The sequence below is a fragment of the Propithecus coquereli genome, unplaced genomic scaffold (genome assembly GCF_000956105.1).
Source record: "Propithecus coquereli isolate 6110/MARCELLA unplaced genomic scaffold, Pcoq_1.0 Scaffold131, whole genome shotgun sequence".
NCBI lineage: Eukaryota > Metazoa > Chordata > Mammalia > Primates > Indriidae > Propithecus > Propithecus coquereli.
Genome location: NW_012137303.1, coordinates 2,860,402 through 2,881,081, shown reverse-complemented (window position 1 = coordinate 2,881,081; position 20,680 = coordinate 2,860,402). Strand labels below are relative to the sequence as shown.

Below are 20,680 nucleotides of genomic sequence, written 5' to 3'. Positions count from 1 at the left end.
AAGTACAGAAAAATATAAGAAAGCAGAAAAAAACTTTCTGATAATCTCACCATTAAAAAATGACTTCTAATATCCATAGCAGAAGAATGTAACTAGACCTTTATCTCTTGCCATATAGAAAATCAAATCAAAATAGATTAAAGACTTAAATCTAAGACCCGAAACTATGAAACTACTAAAAGAAAACACTGGGGAAACATTCCAAAACATTGGTCTGGGCAATGATTTCTTGAGTGATACTTCAAAAGCACAGGCAACCAAAGTAAAATTAGACAAATGAGATTATATTAAGTTAAAAAGCTCTGCACAGCAAAGGAAAGAACCAACAAAGTAAAGAGATAACCCACAAAATGAGAGAAAATATTTGCAAACTACTCATCTAACAAGGGATTAATAACTAGAATATATAAGGAGCTCAGACAACTCAATAGGAGAAAATCAAATAATCCAATTAAAAAATGGGCAAAAGATTTGAAGAGACATTTCTCAAAAGACATACAGATGGCCAACAGTTATATGAAAAATGCTCAGCATCATTACTCATTAGAGAAATAAAAATCAAAACAACAATGAGATATTCTCTCATCCCAGCTAAAGTGGCTTATATAAAAAAGACAGGTAATAACAAATGCTGGCAAGGGTATGGAGAAAGGGGAACCCTCATACACTGTTGATAGGAATTTAAATTAGTACAATCGCTACGGATAACAGTGTGGAGGTTTTTCAGAAAACTAAAAATAGAACTACCATATGACCCAGCAATCCCACTGCTAGGTATGTATCCAAAAGAAAGGAAATTGGTATATCAAAAAGATATCTGCACTCTCATGTTTATTGCGGCACTATTCGCAGCAGCCAAGTTACGGAATTAACCTAAGTACCTATCAATGGATGAATGGATAAAGAAAATGTGGTATCTATACACAATAGAATATTATTCAGCCATAAAAAGAATAAAATAATGTCGCTTGCAACAACATGGATGGAACTGGAAAACATTATGTTAAGCTAAGCACAGAAAGACAAACTTCATGTTCTCACTCATACGTGGGAGCTACATATTAAAACAATTGATCTCATGGAGACAGAGAGTAGAATGATGGTTACTAGACTCTGGGAAGAGTAGCGGGGGGGGGGCAGAGGGGATAAAGTGGGAACAGTTAATAGGTGTAAAAATATAGTGAGATAGAATGAATATTTGATATTACAACAAAGTAACTATAGTCAACAATAAATTATGGTATACTTTAAAACAACTAAAAGAGTGGAATTGGAATATTCCTAACACAAAGAAATGATAAATGCTTGAGGTGATGGATACCCCAATTACCTGGATTTGATTATTACACATTGTATGCCTGCATCAAAACATTACATGTACCCTATAAATATACTATTGTGTATAATAATTAAAAATAAAAAATTAATTGAAAAAAATTTTAAAATAAAAATGACTTCTAGACATTTTTTTTTGCAGTTTTTCCTGGTGAGATTATAATGTATAGTCAATTGAATCCAGCATTCTTCATTTATTCTAACCTAAGCACAGAAAACTTAAATACTATTTTCCTTTAAATAATTCTTAAAGGACTCCCATGTCTTTTTGTCATTTCATTTCCAACTGTATTCAGTTTCCTCTCTGATCAACATGCACAACACATTCCCATCAAGTCCTGACCATTTCCCAAACAAGTAGCTCTAAGCTCTCCAACTATACTCTTCTCATGACACAGTTTTCTCTCTCTTTATCTCCCTGATCTTCTGCCATTAATACTGAGACCTTTTCCCTACTTTTGGTATGTCTGCTCTCCCAATGATTCCCATTCTTTTTTCACCTGAGTTTTTTGTAAAACTTACGTTCTCTCCTTAGTATATCTCTCCTGATTCATCAAGTCACAGTCGAGTTTCTAGCAACTTAAGTACCTGTTGGGCCTTGAAGAAACATACTATGGCAGATTTTCAAAGCCTCTGGGTATATGTGCTGGCTCGAGGGATGTTTATAAAATCTTTATTCACCTTAAATACTGGTAGAGGCATCTTTAGGAAAAACTGCTAAATCATCATGAGTTGGCTGACTTGTGAAGGCAGAACTTTGTTCTTTTTTTTCTGGTTTGTTTTTTTTTTTTGAGACAGAGTCTCACTCTTCCATCCCAGGTAAAGTGCAGTGGTGTGATCATAGCTCACTGCAACCTCAATCTCCTGGGCTTAAAGTCCTCGGCCATGCAGAGTGCTAGGATTACAGGCGTGAGCCACTGCGCCAGGCCCTATTTGTTCTTTCTAATAGCCTGGTCATGAAGGCACAGCAGAGGAGTAAGATGTTTTGCTTACTAGAAATCTCTGAGAGACAGTCACCTTTCTTGCTGCCACCTGAGACAGGAACCTACTTATGCTCACACAGCCTGAGGGGAGAGGGGGCTCCCTACACTCAGCCCCTCCTGGGGTCTGCTCACCTCAGCCCCTCCCACCCCCAAGCACACCCTGAACACACCCACCTCTTTTCCAGAGCTGTTGCTGGATTGTCCCTGGAGCTGAAAAGCCTCTTCTTTCCCCAGTACCTCTCCTGAAGATGGAGTAGTCACTAAGGGAAGCAACGGGCTTCTCTCAGGAGAGTGTTCTGGGGCAGGGCTCCAAGCCGACTCATTCAGTTTATGGAGTTCCGGGTCCTGCTGCGGGTCCACTGGCACTGCAGAGCTGTCTCCAGCAGAGGAGTTGAAGCCTCCCTCACTGCCAGGCAGCAGACCCCAGTCGGTGTACTCAGCGCTCCCTCTGGGCTCCTGCTTGCTCCTGGGACGGAAGAGGTCCTGCTCCGGCTCCCTGTAGTCATCGGAGTACTCAGACATCTCCTCTAGGCCCCGCTCTTTGCCTAGAAAGGGCAAGTCCTTTCTAATATCCTCAGGTGAGTCGCCCCAGGCCCCTGAGGGGGAACCCCTGTTCAGCATCATCTCCCCATAGTCTAGCAGCTGTGCAGGCCTCTGGACAGGCCTGAGGACAAAAGTGAGATAAGACCTGATGGGGCCCATCTTCTTGGGCTCACAGTTCTCTTTGTGTGGGCAGCTCACCAGGTAGCAGCGGCCCTCAAACCACCAGGCCAGGTCACAGCTGGACAGGTCACAGCAGGTGGTAGTGCAGTCCGCCATGGAGAAGGTGTGAGGCACCCGCATGATTCTGGTCGTTTCCAAGTTAGGTAAAATGACTGCGTTGGAATACGCCCTCCCTTCACTGCACTGCTTACAGGCACAACCTATAAACAAGGCAGTCTCTAATGAGGGAGAGAGTCATACCACAGGGAAGCAACTCTAGCTTAAGAAACCAGAAAATGAGAGCCTTATCAATCCCTGGACTGTCTGGCAAGCAAACAAACAATCAGCATTTCCTATAGAAAGATGACTGCATTACCTTACGGTCAATCCATCAAACCACCCATCCATACATTTATCCTTCTACTCTTCCACCTACTCATCCATATTCCACCCATCCATCCACTTACCCATCCATCCACCCACCTATCCATCCATCTTTCTATCCTTCCTTCTTTCCACTGGTCCATCCATCCATCCTTTCACTCACCCACCTATCATCCATCCTTCTATCCTTCCACCCATCCATCCACTACCATCTACCCATAGATTCTTCCACCTATCTATGCACCCTTCCATCCATCCATTCTCTCTTCATATAATTTCACTCCACTTGGTTAACAGAAAGTCTTCTCTATATGTGTACTGTTTTTATATTATTTATAATACTTTGCTCCTCACATAAAATTCAGTTATACAGGTTTACTTTACAAAACATCACACCTTTGTTTTACTGTCGTTGTTGTTGTTAGCTAATTTTTTTTTTAATTTTCACAAGTTTTTTTGATTATAGCTCCATTGACAGGGAAATATCAAAGGAGAGAAAAACTTGTCCTCAGTACATGTCTATAACCAAGTAGTTTTAATCAGATTCTAAAGAACGAGCTATAAGTGTTTGCAATCAGTTACTACAGGAGGTAGTGGTGCTATGCAAAGTGTGGTCGGCTATAGTGCAGGTCCATGAACTCTGTTACCATCCATGACAAAATAACAGAAACAGATGCTGTCAGAAACTTCTATAGCAATTTTTCATTACTTAAAATCCAAGTGCAAAATTACTTTTCTTGTATTCTTAGGGGTTTTTTTTGGTATTTTACAAAAGAATCAGTCTGTGATGGAATGGACACACAAAAAAAGCTGGTCCTTCACCACATGTAGTTTGAGAAGCACAGTATTAAAGTTCTGCTGCAGAACTCAGAATGCGAAGAGATTTCTTTCCTAGTGAGAGCTCATTACTGATAATTTTTTAAATAATTGCTATTTTTAATATAAGGGATTGTCAGAGATTTCTTTTAACTAGAAATAAATGAAAATGGCTATACACAGTATAGGAATCCTCTTTATGTTTACCTGTATACACTATCATTGCTATAGATCACTCAACACCAGACAATGCCTCTGTAGGAAAAACTAGTTAGTCCAATTTAATAGGAATTAGATATAATAGACATGCATCTTTCCCAATGAATAAGTTAGCAACAAACTACTTTAACTAAATTGAAATGGCATTTTCTCCACTGCAAACCTGTTTTTTAAAAAACCATCTGAATGGTTTTAGCTTTTTCTCCTAGAGAAAAGCTTATCTTTTTCAAGGGAAAAGCTTAATCTCAGATACAGAAAAAAATAATAATACACTCCAGCTGAACATAATAAAATAATATCTTTTATCATGATGAAGAATGTAGAATAGAGAGAAAGGTAATCTCCAATTTCTAACTACTCTGAAAAATATTCTGCTCATTTTTAGAGATACCACTACATCTCTGAGTAATGTTTACATGAGGACCTAAGCTAGAAATTTCTTTCAAACCTAAATTCCAGGATATACTTTAGTTCCCTTGAGAAACACTTAGCTTATCTCCTTTTGGACAATGTGATTCAGAGAAATATCATATTTCATATCTGGCTTTGGTCACCAGAAAGTTCAAGAGCCAACTTTTAGACTGTGTCATAGGAACCATTGCACAGGGAAAAGTCTGTGATCCTAGAGCAAGCAAATTGTTACGAGGAGGTAAGGAGGCCCTTCTATGGCAGAAGTCTTCAACACAAAGCTTAGCACAGTTTTCAGTCTGGCTAGAGGCAGAGACCTTAGCACACCTCTAGGACGTATTGTCCCTTCATTCTGCAAGAAAATCACCTGAATAGGGGCTGTTTAGATATACATACCTTAAGTAAAGATCATAATGCTGAATAAAGAAATGTGATAAGGTGGAGCTCCCAACAACTAAATCATTCTTCCTTTGGGCCAAGTTGCCATAATTACTTCAGAATCTATTAAACACATTCTAGAAAGCTCGTGAAAAACTACCAAACTCCTGGAGATCAGGGAACCTGTCACCCATATTTGCCTATCTTAGCCCAGTCTGTGAACACAGTAGGCACTTGATCATTGTTGACAAATCAATAAAATCATTGGTTAACATTTAACAAAGGTAAAGAAGATAGAGAAGGAAGACAAGCAAACTGCAAATAACATTATTGGGACTCAGTAACTCAGGAATTGATTTTTTTTTTTTTTTTTTTTGAGACAGGGTCTCACTCTGTTGCCCAGGCTCAAGTACAGTGGTACAATCATAGTTTACTGCAACCTAGAACTCCTGGCTCAAGTGATCCCCCTGCCTCAGCTACTCAAGTAGCTAGGACTACAGGCGCCCAGCACCACAGCTGGTTAATTTTTTTTTCTTTGCCAGTGTCACTGGCAGTTAGAAGGGCCACAGGGAGGGGGTTGGGGGTGGCCCCAGTTACACGCAAGCCAGTCCTCTGGCATCTGGTCCTGCAGCCTGATCCCGGGCACCATGTGAAGACTAGACTAGACAGGAGCTCCAAGGCAGTGCATTCGCCTGGTTAATTTTTAATCTTTTTTGCAAAGACAGGGTCCGTATCCAGCAGGAATTGATATAATATTTTTGAATTAATGGAGAACATGTCATAAGAAAAGGGCAAAAAGGGGGCTGGGCACAGTGGCTCAGGCCTGTAAATCCCAACACTCTGGGAGACTGAGGCAGGAGGACCACTCGAGGTCACGAGTTGGAGACCAGCCAGGGCAACACAGCGAGTGAGACCCCCTCTCTACAAAAAATAGAAAAATTAGCTGAGCATGGTGGTGGTCATTTGTAGTTTCAGCTACTCGGAGGCTGAGGTGGGAGAATTGCTTGAGCTCAGGAGTTTGAGGTTGCAGTAAGCCATGATCGTGCCACTGTACTCCAGCCTGGGAGAAAAAGCAAGACTCTGTCTCTTAAAAAAAAACAAAAAAAAATCAGTTTCTCCAGCCATATCTCTACCCTCAATCCTGACCTGACACACTCACATGGGCCTGGCCAGCCCAGCCTTGTCATGGATCACCAATGATGTTGACCAATGATTTTATGCCATGGGTGTGTATATATAAGCAAACTGAATATAATGAAAATAAAGATTTATGATAAAAGAGAGCCTGATCTTTCCAGAAAGATCTACTACGCAATTCTTTTAAATATAGAAATATAAATTTTTCTTAGTATATATGAAATATGATTTTATTTTTCCACCAAATAGTCATGATAATAAAAAATTTAAATTAAAATTTAAAATTCCTGTTTCCAAAAAACCACTCATGCTTGAGGTCTGCCTTTAATGCCTTTTATATGTAAAATAACTATTGAAAAGCAGACACACAGCCCTTTCGCCTCAGGTTGATCGGAGCTGCTTGAGACACTCAAGCCTGGCACTGGCATGTGGTTCCCTACCTGCAATGGTCACCAGCAGTAGCAGTGAGGAGAGCACACAAGCAGGGGGTGCCATTCTGTGTCACACAGCAGGTGATGGCAGGCTTCAGAGGCAGCCCTCAAGGGTGTTTGGTGCAAGCTTCCTTTGATGTTTTTTTAGGAGCCAGATTTGGCCTCAAACACTTCAAAGGAAAAACAGAAAAGAGACAGGAAGGAAGAAAAGAACAGGTAAACGTGGAAACTTCCAAAATTATTTCTATCATTCATTCATGTCAGTGGGAAGCCTGCCCTGTTCACATCACAGGGCCATATCCCAGGCAACCATCCACCCAGGGGAGTTTGTTCACATAGCAAGTACAGTTCCTAAGAAGAGGCAAAGAGTTTCATTATTGCTTCTCTTACAAGCTGTGAAAATAAATGAAGACCAACCAGATGAGAAAAGCAAAGGCTATTTATTCAGAGCTTGTAATAGCAGATAGCATCATCACTTGTGTTTTCACAGGAATTCACAAGCAGGCAGAGGAGTGGGAAAGAAAGCTTTATAGTGGGAAAAAGGGAAGGCTTCAGGTGTGCCCTGATTGGAGGCTATTGATGTGGAGAAGCTGTAAGGGCTAACAAGGAGTGGGGCATCCTATGTGATTGGTTAGGGCAGCATGCTTGGCTTTCTCTGGTTGGTCCTAAGTTGGAAAAGGGTACAAAAATTAGCGAAGCTATCAGCTATTAATCAAGTCCTGATCATTTGCAGCCAATTATCACGGAAGTTAATGTTTAGCTTCCAGGATTGTTATTAGAGAATGCAACCTAGCTTCCTGCAAGTCAAACTTATAGCAGGTTGCCTTCCTGGGCTGTTTATTGTTGATAAGGGGCTGGTTTTCTGGGCAGATTATTGCAGGTTGTGGTCAGTCAAAATTCTGTTTTTACATATTAATATGATCTGGCCATTGTCTGTTTTTGTATTCAGTCTCTCAAACTTCAAACCTATGAAATAATGATGGAATAAATCATACAACTATATTTCATCAGTTCAAACACATAAATATTTTCACACTTTGCCATCTCTGATATCAAGATGTCTTACAATTGCAGCTGGCCAAGTTCCAGGCAGGAGATAGATGTCATTATTTGTTCATGTAAATCAGCCATGCAGAATTGGTGTTAGAGGATTGGAAGAACATCCCAAAGACAAGATGAACAACTCTTTTAAGAAATGCTGCATCATCCATGACACATAGGTAACATAGTGTGGAAAAAACACAGATAACAATAAATGCATTGACAGGTTATTTAGCAGTAAGGAAATTCAGAATACCTTAATTTCTGTATCTTTCTTTTTATGTATGCATAAGAATGATTTATTATAAAAGTCATCAACATCTAAACAAGCCACCCAAAAATCTCTCTCAATATGTATAAATATTCTAAGTGATAATAAAATAATGTGTCTTCATTTAATAGACAGCATTTTTTCTTCCTCAGTGGTATTTAAAATAATGGTGCATCTTACAATCATTAGCATCTTAGAGTCAATGAAATATAGTAATATCAGCACTTTATTTTTGCCTAGTACTTCCTCAGTGTGATCTTCACAACAACCCAGACAATATTATCTCTGTCTTAAAGATGATAAAATTGAGGCTCTAAAAGTTAGCTGATTTGCCCAAGGCTGAAGAACCAATGCTAGGAGGTCTGGACTTAGAGACTAGACTAATGAGTTTCCAAATGAGTGTGTCAGAATCCTGCAGTGAGTTGGTATGTAGTAGTAAACTAGATTTTAGTTCCAGTTCACACCAGTCTTTCCCCACACACCCCTTCATTCCTTCTCCATCCATGCATACACACAATCTTTTATGAGAGAGTAAGACTCTTCTTCACCTCTGTCCAGAAGCACTTCAATACATTTAGAAATTTATAACATAATGGGGATGAAAAAGAATGGGAAACACCCTGACAGAGGTCTCCCAGTTAGCCACTCAAGAATTACGTGGTAACTAGGGAAGGTGGGAGGAAACTGCAAAGGCCAAGAGACCTGCAAACAAAATCAAAGCCACAGCATTCTCTGGAAAGAGACTAAAACTTCTAGACCTTGCTTTTGAGTTTTCATGAAGAAACAACTCAAATCATGAGAGTGCCTTCTGTGGAACTGCACTGAGGGTTCCGTCCTGCACAAAGAGCAAGGCTGCTGCCCAACCTACAACCATCCCTGGCCAATACTCTGGGGGAGGTCAAAGGGAGCTCCAAGGGTCCAGAGTTGTTGATCTGAGTTAGACCAAAGGACAAGGAAGGAACCAGAGTAAAGGAGAGCTAAGGTAACATCAGGAGGTGTCAGGATGACTGACACAGAGGCCATCAAAACACCAGCTTTGGAGGTTCCGCACATGGATCCCCACAAGGTGAAAGGGAAATGGAGGACTCAGCCTCTACTCCGTGGCCAAGTCAATGGAGACTGCAGCCTCCCCCTTGATTCCAGAGGCCCCAACCGCAGAGGAGCAGCTGGGCAAAGGGCAGGATCAGAAGAGGTAATGCATGTAAAGCGCTTTGACCAGAGGCCTGGCACATAATTAGAAAGGCAGTGGATGCTCTCTTGGCATATTCCAAGTCCAGGAAAAACAATAACGGATTTCTTTTGAATGAGAATGACAATTTATTTTTAATGGTGGTATTATGGAAAATTCCAAGTAAAGAACCAAGGGTCAGATTGCCGTTGCCTCATGGTATTCGATCAGATTTAGAAGAAATCTGTTTATTTCCCAAGGATGAACCCAAAAAACTCCTGAACGGACAGAATGTTTCTACAGAAAGCTTTTGAACAAGAATGGCATTAAAGCCATATCTCATATTATCCCCCTCCAAACTTTAAAAAAGGAATATAAAGTCTATGAAGTGAAGCTATGCCTTCTTCCTAACTGATGTCAGAAATAGGCTGCTTTTAACCTCACACATTGGGAGACGTTTTTATCAAAGAAAGAAAGTTCTAGTATCTATAAACCTTCTGACCAGGAATTTGTCAACAGAGATCAGTGAATCTTATAGATGGAACAGTCTTAAACACCTCTGAAAGTGGTTCTTGCAGCACTGTACCCATCAGTCACACTGCAATGCAGATCAAGCACATCATTGAAAACATTGTTGCTGTCACAAAAGGGCTTTCAGAAAAAGTGCCAGAGAAGCGGAGGAGTGTGAAACTCGTGTTTGTGAAAACTGAGAGATCGGTTGCCCTCCCCCTCATTTGTCACCAGTTGGGATGAAACCGCCAAACAGTATGTGCTTAGTAGGAAGAAAAAAGCTACAAAGAAAAACAAAGAGAAAGACTTCCTGAAAAACAAAAGTGGAAGAAGGGAAACAGAAAGGTAAAGCAACAGGCTGCATCAGTCCTAACAAAAGATGATGTGGCTCCTAAAATAAGCGGTGTGCCAGTGAAGACACCTGCATGATCCCAGAAGGAAAAGACCCCAGAGCATGGGAAGAAAAAACACGCAAGAGTAAAACCCCAACTTAAAGTGACAAACAATTCCAAAGATGCAATTCCTCAGCTGGTACCAACAGGAACAGCTCCAGCTAAAGAAAACACAGAGACTCAAAAACATGCCACAGGAAAGAAGTCTCCGAAAAAGAGTCTTGGTCCCAACACACCACATGGGAAGAAAAGAAAGGTCTTGCCAGCTTCAGAAACCCCAAACGCTGCAGAGCCGGAGACCCCAGGTAAAGGGCTGGGAAAGAAGCCAAAAATCAGAGAAGAGGTGGAGAAAGAAAGAAACCCTTTCTTGGTGAAAAAAGACCCAAGACAGAGTCCAAAAAAGCCAGAGGCCAAAATTTTTGTTACTTCTACTAAATCTGCAAGAAAGGCTCCCCACACCCCCAAACAATTGCCCAAAAAACCCAAAGTCCCTCAGTGGACCTAAAGTCAATGATTCAACCAGAAGGTAGCATCAAAGCTACCTGAGAGCTTTTTAGAAATACTCGGGTCCTGACCCCCATGAAAGAATTTTTTGAAGAGTGAGACCTGGACTTTTGTTGTTGTCGTTTGTTGTTGTTTTGAGACAGAGTCTCGCTCTGTTGCCCAGGCTACAGTGCCATGGCATCAGCCTAGCTCATAGCAACCTCAAACTCCTGGGCTCAAACAATCCTGCCTCAGCCTCCCGAGTAGCTGGGACTACAGGCGTGTGCCACCACACCCAGATAATTTTTTCTATTTTCAGTAGAGACAGGGTCTTACTCTTGCTCAGGCTAGTCCTGAACTCCTGACCTCAAGCGATCCTCCTGCCTCAGCCTCCCAGAGTGCTAGGATGACAGGTGTGAGCCACCATGCCCAGCCAGGACTTAATATTTTTTAAAAACATCCACAGGTAATTCTGATGTATGTTCCTGGGTATAAGAACCAGTGGTTTGAAGTAAAATCTATTTTTTAATTGCTAAAAAAAAAAAAAAAAAAAAAAAAAGAACACCTTCAATAAGGTAAAATGGAGAATGAAAACAGTAAGAGTTCTACAAGATTCATGCCTAAAACCCTAGAGGAAGAACTCCCGATGGTGTAAACAGTTTGCCAGCAATAACTTCCTTTCCATCCAGTGAGGAAAGTGCGGTTTGAGATGGGAAGTGGACAGATGGGAAGACTGGCCATCTGCCATCTGTAGCCATTGACCACTCACCACACCCTAACCAAAAGGTGAGAGAAGAGTGGCTGGGTGCCCAGAAATGGCATTCATTCAGCTGCCCAAGCTGCTGGGGCCCAAAATAGCAACGCTGTTATCGGCCAGGAATAGTTGTCAAGAATCCCATGATAAAGACTGGGCCTCAACCGTACCATATGGCCCCTTCTGGCATACCTTCTCATTGCAGATACAGCTCTGAAGGCACACAGCTTGGCAAATAGACTATAGGCCAAATTCCCAATCCCAAATTCCTCACCCCTTTGAGGAATGCCTTTGTACAACGTACAACCTTCACAACCATATTGTACCTGGAAAGCCATTTATTGTGACTATCTCCGTGCAAACTTACCGTGCCCAGCCGCAAAAGCATTTCCTATTCTTACTACTATACTTAAGGGTTTTTTATTCAGTACATTAATGTAAGCAAACAATGTGTTTCTATTTCCTGAACATTAAAAGGTATATGGCCTGGATGTTATCAAAAGTCTCTTCAGCTCTAATAATTTATAGGTGTTGCTTTTTAAATACATATTATGGATTAAATAATGCTTCCGCATATATTATCTTATTTGGTCTACTTATAACAACTGTCTCTGAGGTAGATGTGCTTATTATTCCCTTCTTACAGGAAAGGACACCGAGTTTCAGAGACAGTCTTTTGACTGTAGATCTCGAGCTTTCCCTGTAGCGCCCCCAACCCCCTCGATGGCTCTGCAAAGTAAGTACCTTCCACTCTGGGTCCCTTCTTAAGATCTTCCCTCCTTATCCTTATCGCGCAGTCCTGAATGGCCCAGTTCTCTTTACAAGCTCACGCCCTCTCCTGCTGCTTGCCTTCTGCCCACACCCCTGTTGTTTTCTGTGTTCACTAAAGAGGAAGACAAGCTTTAAAGAATTCACATAGAAAGCCTTTCCAGCTTCTTATCAAAAGCAAAGTTCAATCTGAGTGATAAAATAGAACTTTTAAAATAAGGCTTAACAAGTTCAAAATGTTATAAATAGTACGAATCTATATATCCTTACATAAACTCTCATGGATCAACTTTGTACATGTAAAGATCTGAAAGGAAATACCCCCCAAGATGAAAACTGTTGAGAATAATGAATGTTTTTCTTCTTTTTTTTCCTTCCTTTCTTATCTGTATTTTCTACTTTTTTCCCCCTAAGCTAAACACATCTTTCCCTTGTATTAACAAAATAGAATTATAATTTTCATTTTTAAAGAAGGCTTAGATATTCTGACATGGTCATTCTGACATAGCTTTTTAAAGCAAATTACTAAGAGCTGTAGAAAATGTGTATTTCTGACTCCTGACATTTCTGGCCTGACCTGTCCCTAAACCTCACTCCTCTGAGCTTCCTGTCATGCATGACCCCTCAACCATCTGAGAAGTCTTACCCCAACTACATTCTTTCCCTTTCTTTGGGTGATGGTGATGACATCACTGATTCAGAGATGGGTAAGACTTGGGGATGGAATCAGAAAATGAATGAGATGTGGGAATGCGGTGAGCCCAGAGCTCAAAGAAAAGGGCAAAGCACAAAAATGTATTCAACAAGTACCGGTGGAGCACTTCCTGTGCCAGGATGTGGACAAGGGAGGGATGAGGCTCCAGAAAGAGGTGAGGATGACTATGGCCAAGACTGCTGGTTCAGGGAACATTCTCCCCTTATTCCTCAGCAATTAAACTCAAGCAATTATTTGGGGCACCAGGACATCCAGCTAAAAGACTACATTCCCCAACCTCCACATACACCTTGCAGCTTAGTGTGGTCATGTGATTAAGCTCTAGTCAATGAGATATAAAAAGAACTATTGGATAAAACTCCTGAGGAAAGTTCTTTTGCTCTCTTCCTCTTTTCTTCTTCCTGTTACCTAAAAGAGGTGAGAACTAAAAATAAAACCCTAAGTCTCCCAACTGACTAAACAACCTCCCTCTTGGCCAAGGGGACTCCCCCTAAAAAACAAAAAAAAAGCCAGCCATGAGGAGAAGGAAAGTCATACACGCCTAGTTATGCCCTGTCCATTCTGGAGTTATTCTTTGTAAGAAAAAGATACAAAATAATTAACAGGCCCAAGGCCATGTAAAGTAAAGGTTAAACCACACCTGCAGGTCAAAAATTTGTTAACAGATCACCTGAGTCTTGGTATATATCCAGTATATAACCCGTGGCTTGTCTCTCTGATTAACACACTTCCTTAACTTAAAACATTCCAAGACTTTAGACAAAGCTTGATTTCTTTAACCAATTGCAAATCAAAGAATCTTTAAACCCATCTATAACCTGTAATCTCTGCTTTGAGGTGTCCTGCTTTTTGGGGCAAAATCAATATATGCTTTCCATGTATTGATTTATGACTTTATGTGTAATTCCTATCACCCTAAAATGTATAAAACTAAACTGTAACCCAACCACATCTTCTTGGGCATGGCTCTCCAGGCCATGGTCTCACATATTTGGCTCAGAATAAACCTCTTTAAATTATTTCACAGAATTTGGGTTCTTTTTGGTTGGCACATTCTTAAACCATTAAAGAGATTTTTGTAACAGAAAAGAAAGAGAGAGAGAGAAAAGAAAAAAGAAGAAAGACAGACTTAAATGTCTATTTTTAAACCTCAAGGAGAAAATAATTAAAAAATAAATAGAAGATTAAATTGTATTGTATCCAGTTTCTCTTAAAACCATCAACAACAATTGGAAAATGTAATAGAAGAAGACAGCAATAAAAAAATAATATAGATGACATAATAGAAGACTATAACAACAGTAAGAGGCAAAAAAATAGAAGATCTAAGAGTGAATTTAACAAGATATATACATATCTATTTTAAGGCAACTTTAAAATGCAATAGCATTTCAGTAGAGGGACACAAAGAAACTAATAAATGAAGAAAAACATGAATAAATGTTCTTGAACAAACAGGCTCAATATCATAAATATATCAGTTTTTCCTAAATTAACATATAAATTCCTACACTTCCAATAAAAATGAGGCTGGCCAAATTTATATTTGGGGGAATGGGAAACTAGACAAAAATTATTTTAAAGTTGACATGGGAAAATAAACAAAAAAAAAGGCCAAAATTTTTTTAAAAAGGAGAATTAGAGGGAAAATTGGTCCTACCATACAGTGAAACATATTATAATACAATAATTATTAAAAGAGGATGGTACAGGTATAAAAATAGATAACTGAATAATACAGATATTTAAGAAGTGAATCCAAATACTTACAAGACTATTGGACATGATTAAAAATGGCATCTCAAATCATGGAGAAAAGATAGATTATTAAATAAATGGCATTGGAAAAATGGGTAGCCATTTGAAAAAATGCTAAGTTGTATCCCTGCCTCACACCTTACACCAAGAAAATTCCTAATGTAAAAAATAAGACCATAAAAGCACTATAAGAAATTATGGAATTGACTTTTGACAAGGGTTCCAGGACAATTCAATGGGGAAAAATAGTCTTTTCAACAAATGATGGTGCAACGACCAGCTATCAACATGCAAATAAAATGAACTTTGACCCCTACCACACACCATATACAAAAATTAACTTAAAATAGATCAAAGACCCAAATGTAAGCACTAAAACTGTAAAACTATTAGAAAAAAACAGGTGTAGATCCTCAAAATCTTGGCTTAGGCAATGGTTTCTTAGATATGACACCGAACGATCAAACAACAAATGAAAAAATAAAATAGACATCATCAAAATGAAAAAGTTCTGTGGTTCAAAGGACACCATCAAAGACAACCCATAGAATGGGATAAAATTTTTGCAAATCATTTATCTAATAATGGAATTGTATCTAGAATATACAAATAAATATTACAACTCAATCATAAAAAGATAAATAACTTTAAATATGAACAAAGATCTGAATAGATTGTTCTCCAAAGAAGATACAGAAATGGCCAATAAGCACTTCAAATATGTTCAATATCATTTGCTATCAAGGAAATGAAAATCAAAAATACAGTGAAATACCACTTCACACCCACTAGCATGGCTATGATCAAAAAGACAAATAATAAAAAACGTTGTTAAGCTTGTGGAGAAATTGGAATCCTCATACACTGCTAGTGAGAATGTAAATGGTTCAGCCACTTTAGAAAACAATTTGGCAGTTCTTCAAATGGTTAAACATAGAGCTAACTATATAACCCAGCAATTCTATACTTATTTAAATACCCAAGAAAAATGAAAACACATGTCCACAAAAAAATGTGTATATGAATGTTCATAGCAGCATTACTTGTTATAGCCAAAAAGCAAAAACAACACAAATGTTCATCAACTGAAAAATGGATAAACATAATGTGGTATAGCCATAAAAGGGAGTATTATTAGATAATGAAAAGAAATAAAGTACTGATATATGCTACAACATGGATGAACCTTGAAAACATTATACTGTTAAAAAAAAAAAAAAAAAGCAAAACATTATTCTAAGTGAAAGAAGCCACTCAGAAAGAACCACATACTGTATGATTACATTTATATTAAGTATACAGAATAGACAAATCCAGATAGACAAAAAGTAGATTAGTGGTTGCCTGGGGTTGGGAGATTGGAATAAAATGAGGAGTCAATTCTAAGGTGTACAGAGTTTCTTTTTGAAGTAATGAAAAAATTCTAAAATAGATGGTGGTGACGATTACACAACTGTGTGAATATACTAGCTATTGAATTGCACAATTTAAATGGGTGAATTGCATGATATGTGAATTATACCTCTGTAAAGCTATTTAAGAAAAAAAGAAAGAAAGAAAAGAGAGACGAGGTGTGGTGGCTCACCCTTGTAATCCCAACATTTTGGGAGGCAGAGGAAAGAGGATCGCTTGAGGCCAGGAGTTCAAGGCCAGCCTGGACAACATAGTAAGACCCTGTCTCCACAAAAAATAAGAAAAATTAGCCCAGCATGGTGGTGCATACCTGTAGTCCCAGCTACTCAGGAAGCTGAGGCAGGAAGATTGCTTGTGCCCAGGAGTTTGAGGTTGCAGTGAGCTATGATTGTGCCCCTGCACTCCGGCCTGGCCAACAGAGCGAGACCGTCTCTAAGAAAAAAAAAAAGAAAGAAAGAAAAGCAACTAGCAGAGGTTACCCAGGGAAGGCCCACATGTGCTAGGAACTCAGAAATCATATTAGAAAAATATGAATAAATTGTATTCATTAATAAAGTATATGGAAAAATAAAAAATCTTTATGAAAACATCACCATAAGCAAAGTCAAAATATCAACAACAAACCAGGAAAATATTTGCAACTCGCATCACAGACAAAGGATAATTTCCCTAACACATAAAAGGTCCCTCAAATCAATAAGAATCCAATAGAAATAGTCCATCAACAGACAGGAAACAGAAAAGAAAATAGGCAAGAAAAAGGGCATCTTAAATGCATCAAAAGATGCTCAAACTTAACTCATAAAAAGAGAAACGCAAATTAAAATGATAAGATATCATTTTCCCCTAAGAGATTGTCACATATGTAAAAAGTCTCATACTTCCCTGCTTTGGTGAGAGTAAGGGTAGACAGGCATCCTCAACCCTTACTGGTGGGAGTGTAAATCGGTATAATCTGTATGGAGGGCAACGTGACACTACACAAAAACCCAGCAATTCCACTTCTAGGAATTTAGTCTCCAGATACACTTAAACATTTATGAAATCCTGTGCACACTAAGTTATTCCCAGAGCAATACTGGTATTACCAAACAGACTAAACAACCAAACATTCATAAGCAGGGGACTGGTTAAATAAATTACAGTCTGCTCACATAATGAAATACCCTGCATTTGTGAAGAAGAAAGAGGAATATCTTCATGTGCTTGTATATACCAAGACCCTTTGTTAAGTGAAGAAAGCAAAGTGCAGAATACTGTTTATAGTACCTACTACTTGTGGGAAAGGGGATGAGGTAGGAAAAAATACAAATATGAATTTGCTTGAAAATGCATCAAATTATCTCTGGAAGAATATACAAAAACTGTTAACATTTGTGCGGACTAGGGTAGAGGGCTCAGAGAGAGACTTTTTTTAAACAAATAGCCTTTTGCACTTAGTGAATTATAAGAATGTCTTTAATTATTTAAAAACAAATTAATTTAATATTCTTGCCTTTATTTTTGGTCCCTGGAGGCTTAGATCTACTCATCGTGAAGAGCCTCCAGTGAATAACACCAGAGAGCACTAAGAAGGAGCAAGGGGTACATGCAGGAAGGGAACCCCTCTGCACACAACAGAGGGGCATGGAGTGTGAGTAGGGTGACCAGACTTAGCAAATGAAAATACAGTACAGGATTCCCAGTTAAATATGAATTTCAGACAAATAACAATTTTTTTATTTGGCAATATTTGGGCCATTCTTATCCTGTTTTGTCTGGCAACCCTAGCTATGAGAAAATGCCTATGTGCCCTGGGCAGCTCATTTAGAACCACAGCTCTTGTATGTCTCTGCTCAGAAGAAAGTCTACACATACAACACTGTCAAGAGAAAGCTGACATTTATACTTCACTCATGGAAGTAATAGTTCAACCCAGATTTCAGTCAATATCCTGAATCCCCACAGATTTATGAAATCATTTAATGTGAACTGGCTAACAAGAGAAGGAACACAAGGAGGTACCATTATTTGAGTGAAAGAAAGACCCAAAGTGAGGGAAAGACCTAGAAAACGAGCCATCGAACAAAAGGAATGTATTTTTATTTTAATTTTCAATTTTTTGAATTCAGTAACCTTTATTTCAAAGAGATGGAATTACCACGCTCCTATGAAACAAATTATTTTTCAGAGCCAGCTAACAGCTTTCATCTCAGCTGGGGCTGAGTGTATGAAGAAAAAAAAATCCTGTATGTGACAGCCAGGATCCCACATAGCCAGAATCTGATATTTACTTCTTAGCTGCCTTGTTTTTTGTAAGGTTTGCCCAGAACTATCCTGTGGAGAACAGGAGGATATATATTACTCATAGATTTCTCTTCCCATTTCACTGCAGTTGAGTTCACTTTTGGTATTAGAAAAAGTCACTGTGGCTGTGACCAATAAATGCATATCAATTAAGTAAGAATGACCCCAAGATGCCCCATGGGAGGTCTCCTAGGACTATGATGGATTGTGTGCATGTTGTACATATTGATTCAAATGATGGAAGGAGCCAGCATTAGCCAGTCCTGACATATGACTAGGACAGATGCCTCAGGAGAGGAGGCAAATGTTTCAAACCATCTCTCCATGCCCTTCTCTTCCCAATCTTCTTTTATCACCCCCCAATTTCCCAGTGCTCTCTCCTGTACCCTGAAAATACCCAGCTCAAAAGCCAACTCTTTCACAAAGCCTTCCTCAGCTTCCCAAACCTAGCTTCCAAGCTGAAGTCATTGTTCCCTCCTTTAGACATGCCCCAAAGCTAGATTATCAAAAGTATAAGTTTGTATTCAAATTATAACGAACACTTGTAGAAACTATCATTTATTTCATAATGTGTCTTTACACCTTACATGCATTGGTTTTAATCTTCTGGGGGGAAAAACAATTACATATTATTATCCCCATTTTATAAATGATGAAACTGAGGCTCAGAAAGGCTAACGTGTCTAAGAATTGGGCCTAATCTGGGTATGGCTGACACCAGAAAATATGTTCTTTCCACTATGTTGCGCTGCCTTATGTGTATGTGTCTCTCTATATTAAAAAAAAAAGTTAATTGAGTTTTCTTCTTATTTATAAAAGCGATAAATGTTTATTATAGAAAATCTAAGCAATTAGGTATAGCAGAGTGAATGACATTGTTTTACCAGCCAGTCCCTCCCTGTCCTTCTTACTCTCTGCCAAGTGACCCCACAACGTCATCATCACTCAGCATCTCAAAGCCTGGTTCTCCTGCATCACATCATAAGCCACAAGGGCAGGGGCTTTGTCTGGTTGCAACTGTACCCCCAGGAACTATAAGAGCGGTTGGTACATAGTAAGAACTCAAATTTATTGGGTAAATATATAGATGAATAAATGAATGATAAATCTTTCCCTAAATAATGAAAAGTAAACTATGATACATGTTTACAGTTAAATATTTTGAATTTTTTTTCCTATTGGGATGAAATGAATGTGTATTTTGAATTTTTTAATAATTAGCTTAACATTATACATCTTTTTTACTTCTTCATACTTATTTTTATTTGCATATATGTGAAATGACATATGTACACTGTGGCATTATAAATAATAACAAAAGACTATAAACAACCCAATGTCAATTGACAGGAGACTGGTTTTGCAAATTATGATGTAGCCAGGTAATGGAATGCTATGCAGCTGTATACACACATCGGTATTATTGGAATCTTTAGATATTAAGTTAAAAAAGCAAGCAAGGTCAGTGGCTATAGTATGTTACCTCGTGAAGAAGAGAAGAAGGTATTTCTTTCTATATATCCTATTTGCTTGTATTTGCACAAAAGAATCATGGAAGAACATAAAATAAACTAAGAGCAGTGGTTATATGTAGAGGGAAGGAAAGGAGAAATTGGTCAGGTGACTGACAGGGAGGGAGTAACATACACCCAGAGTATGTTTTTATATATTTTCACTCTAGATAATGTTCTGTTGCCTATAAATATTTTTAAGTTAATCATTTTTAAAGGCAAATAGTGCTACAAAACAACAATTTCACACCCACCCTCCCCAGCCCTAACACCTACTCTGAAGCTATAACCAACTACCTTCAACACTTAGCTCTTCTTTCTGTTACTTGCCTCCACCGTTTAAAAGATTGACTTTATATCATTATTTCATGAGTTTTTCATTTCAAATATTTTCTTTCACATCTCACTATGAAAGATGAAGACTTCACCTCCTACCATGCTACACACAGATACACACACCATCCAATCTCTACTTCTCTGTCCTGGTTCTACCATAGTTTTTTTAATTCCATCTATAGTTAGTGCGTCAAAGAGGCAGCTCCTCTTAACTCAAAAAAAATATGATCAGAAATGTGAGTTTCTCCTATAAGGATGACCACCATCTATCTTGTAAGCAAGGCAAAGCTTTCTAGGAGGACTGAAAGTCAAGAAGACAATCATCAAAGTGAATAATTTTCCCAGACTTTTCCACAGAAGACATTATTTGTGGACATTAAAGACCCTCTTTCTTGTATTATTTTATACTTTTTGAAAATATTCTTCAAATACAAGGCTTTATAAAAAATTAGTGGTGTGGGGCTGGGCGCAGTGGCTCACG

The 20,680-nt window shown here is 38.8% G+C and overlaps 1 protein-coding gene and 1 pseudogene across 4 annotated transcripts in view; one reads left to right on the top strand and one right to left on the bottom strand.

Annotated features, from left to right (window-relative positions):
* Nucleotides 1–20,680, bottom strand: part of KIAA0319 (KIAA0319 ortholog) — a 73,932-nt gene that overhangs the window by 38,686 nt on the left and 14,566 nt on the right. Inside the window, exons 2-4 of one of the 4 annotated variants that reach the window (XM_012638651.1) lie at nucleotides 6,803–6,963; nucleotides 6,385–6,470; nucleotides 2,493–3,241 (exon numbers count right to left, since the gene is read on the bottom strand). In XM_012638651.1, coding sequence (XP_012494105.1) covers nucleotides 2,493–3,241; nucleotides 6,385–6,412 — 777 coding nt within the window. In that variant the 5' untranslated portion in view covers nucleotides 6,413–6,470; nucleotides 6,803–6,963. Of the gene's footprint in view, nucleotides 1–2,492; nucleotides 3,242–6,384; nucleotides 6,471–6,802; nucleotides 6,964–20,680 lie in introns of those variants that run through there. The other 3 variants (XM_012638650.1, XM_012638653.1, XM_012638652.1) reach the window with 3 other exon arrangements.
* LOC105805639 lies at nucleotides 9,183–16,535 on the top strand (annotated as a pseudogene).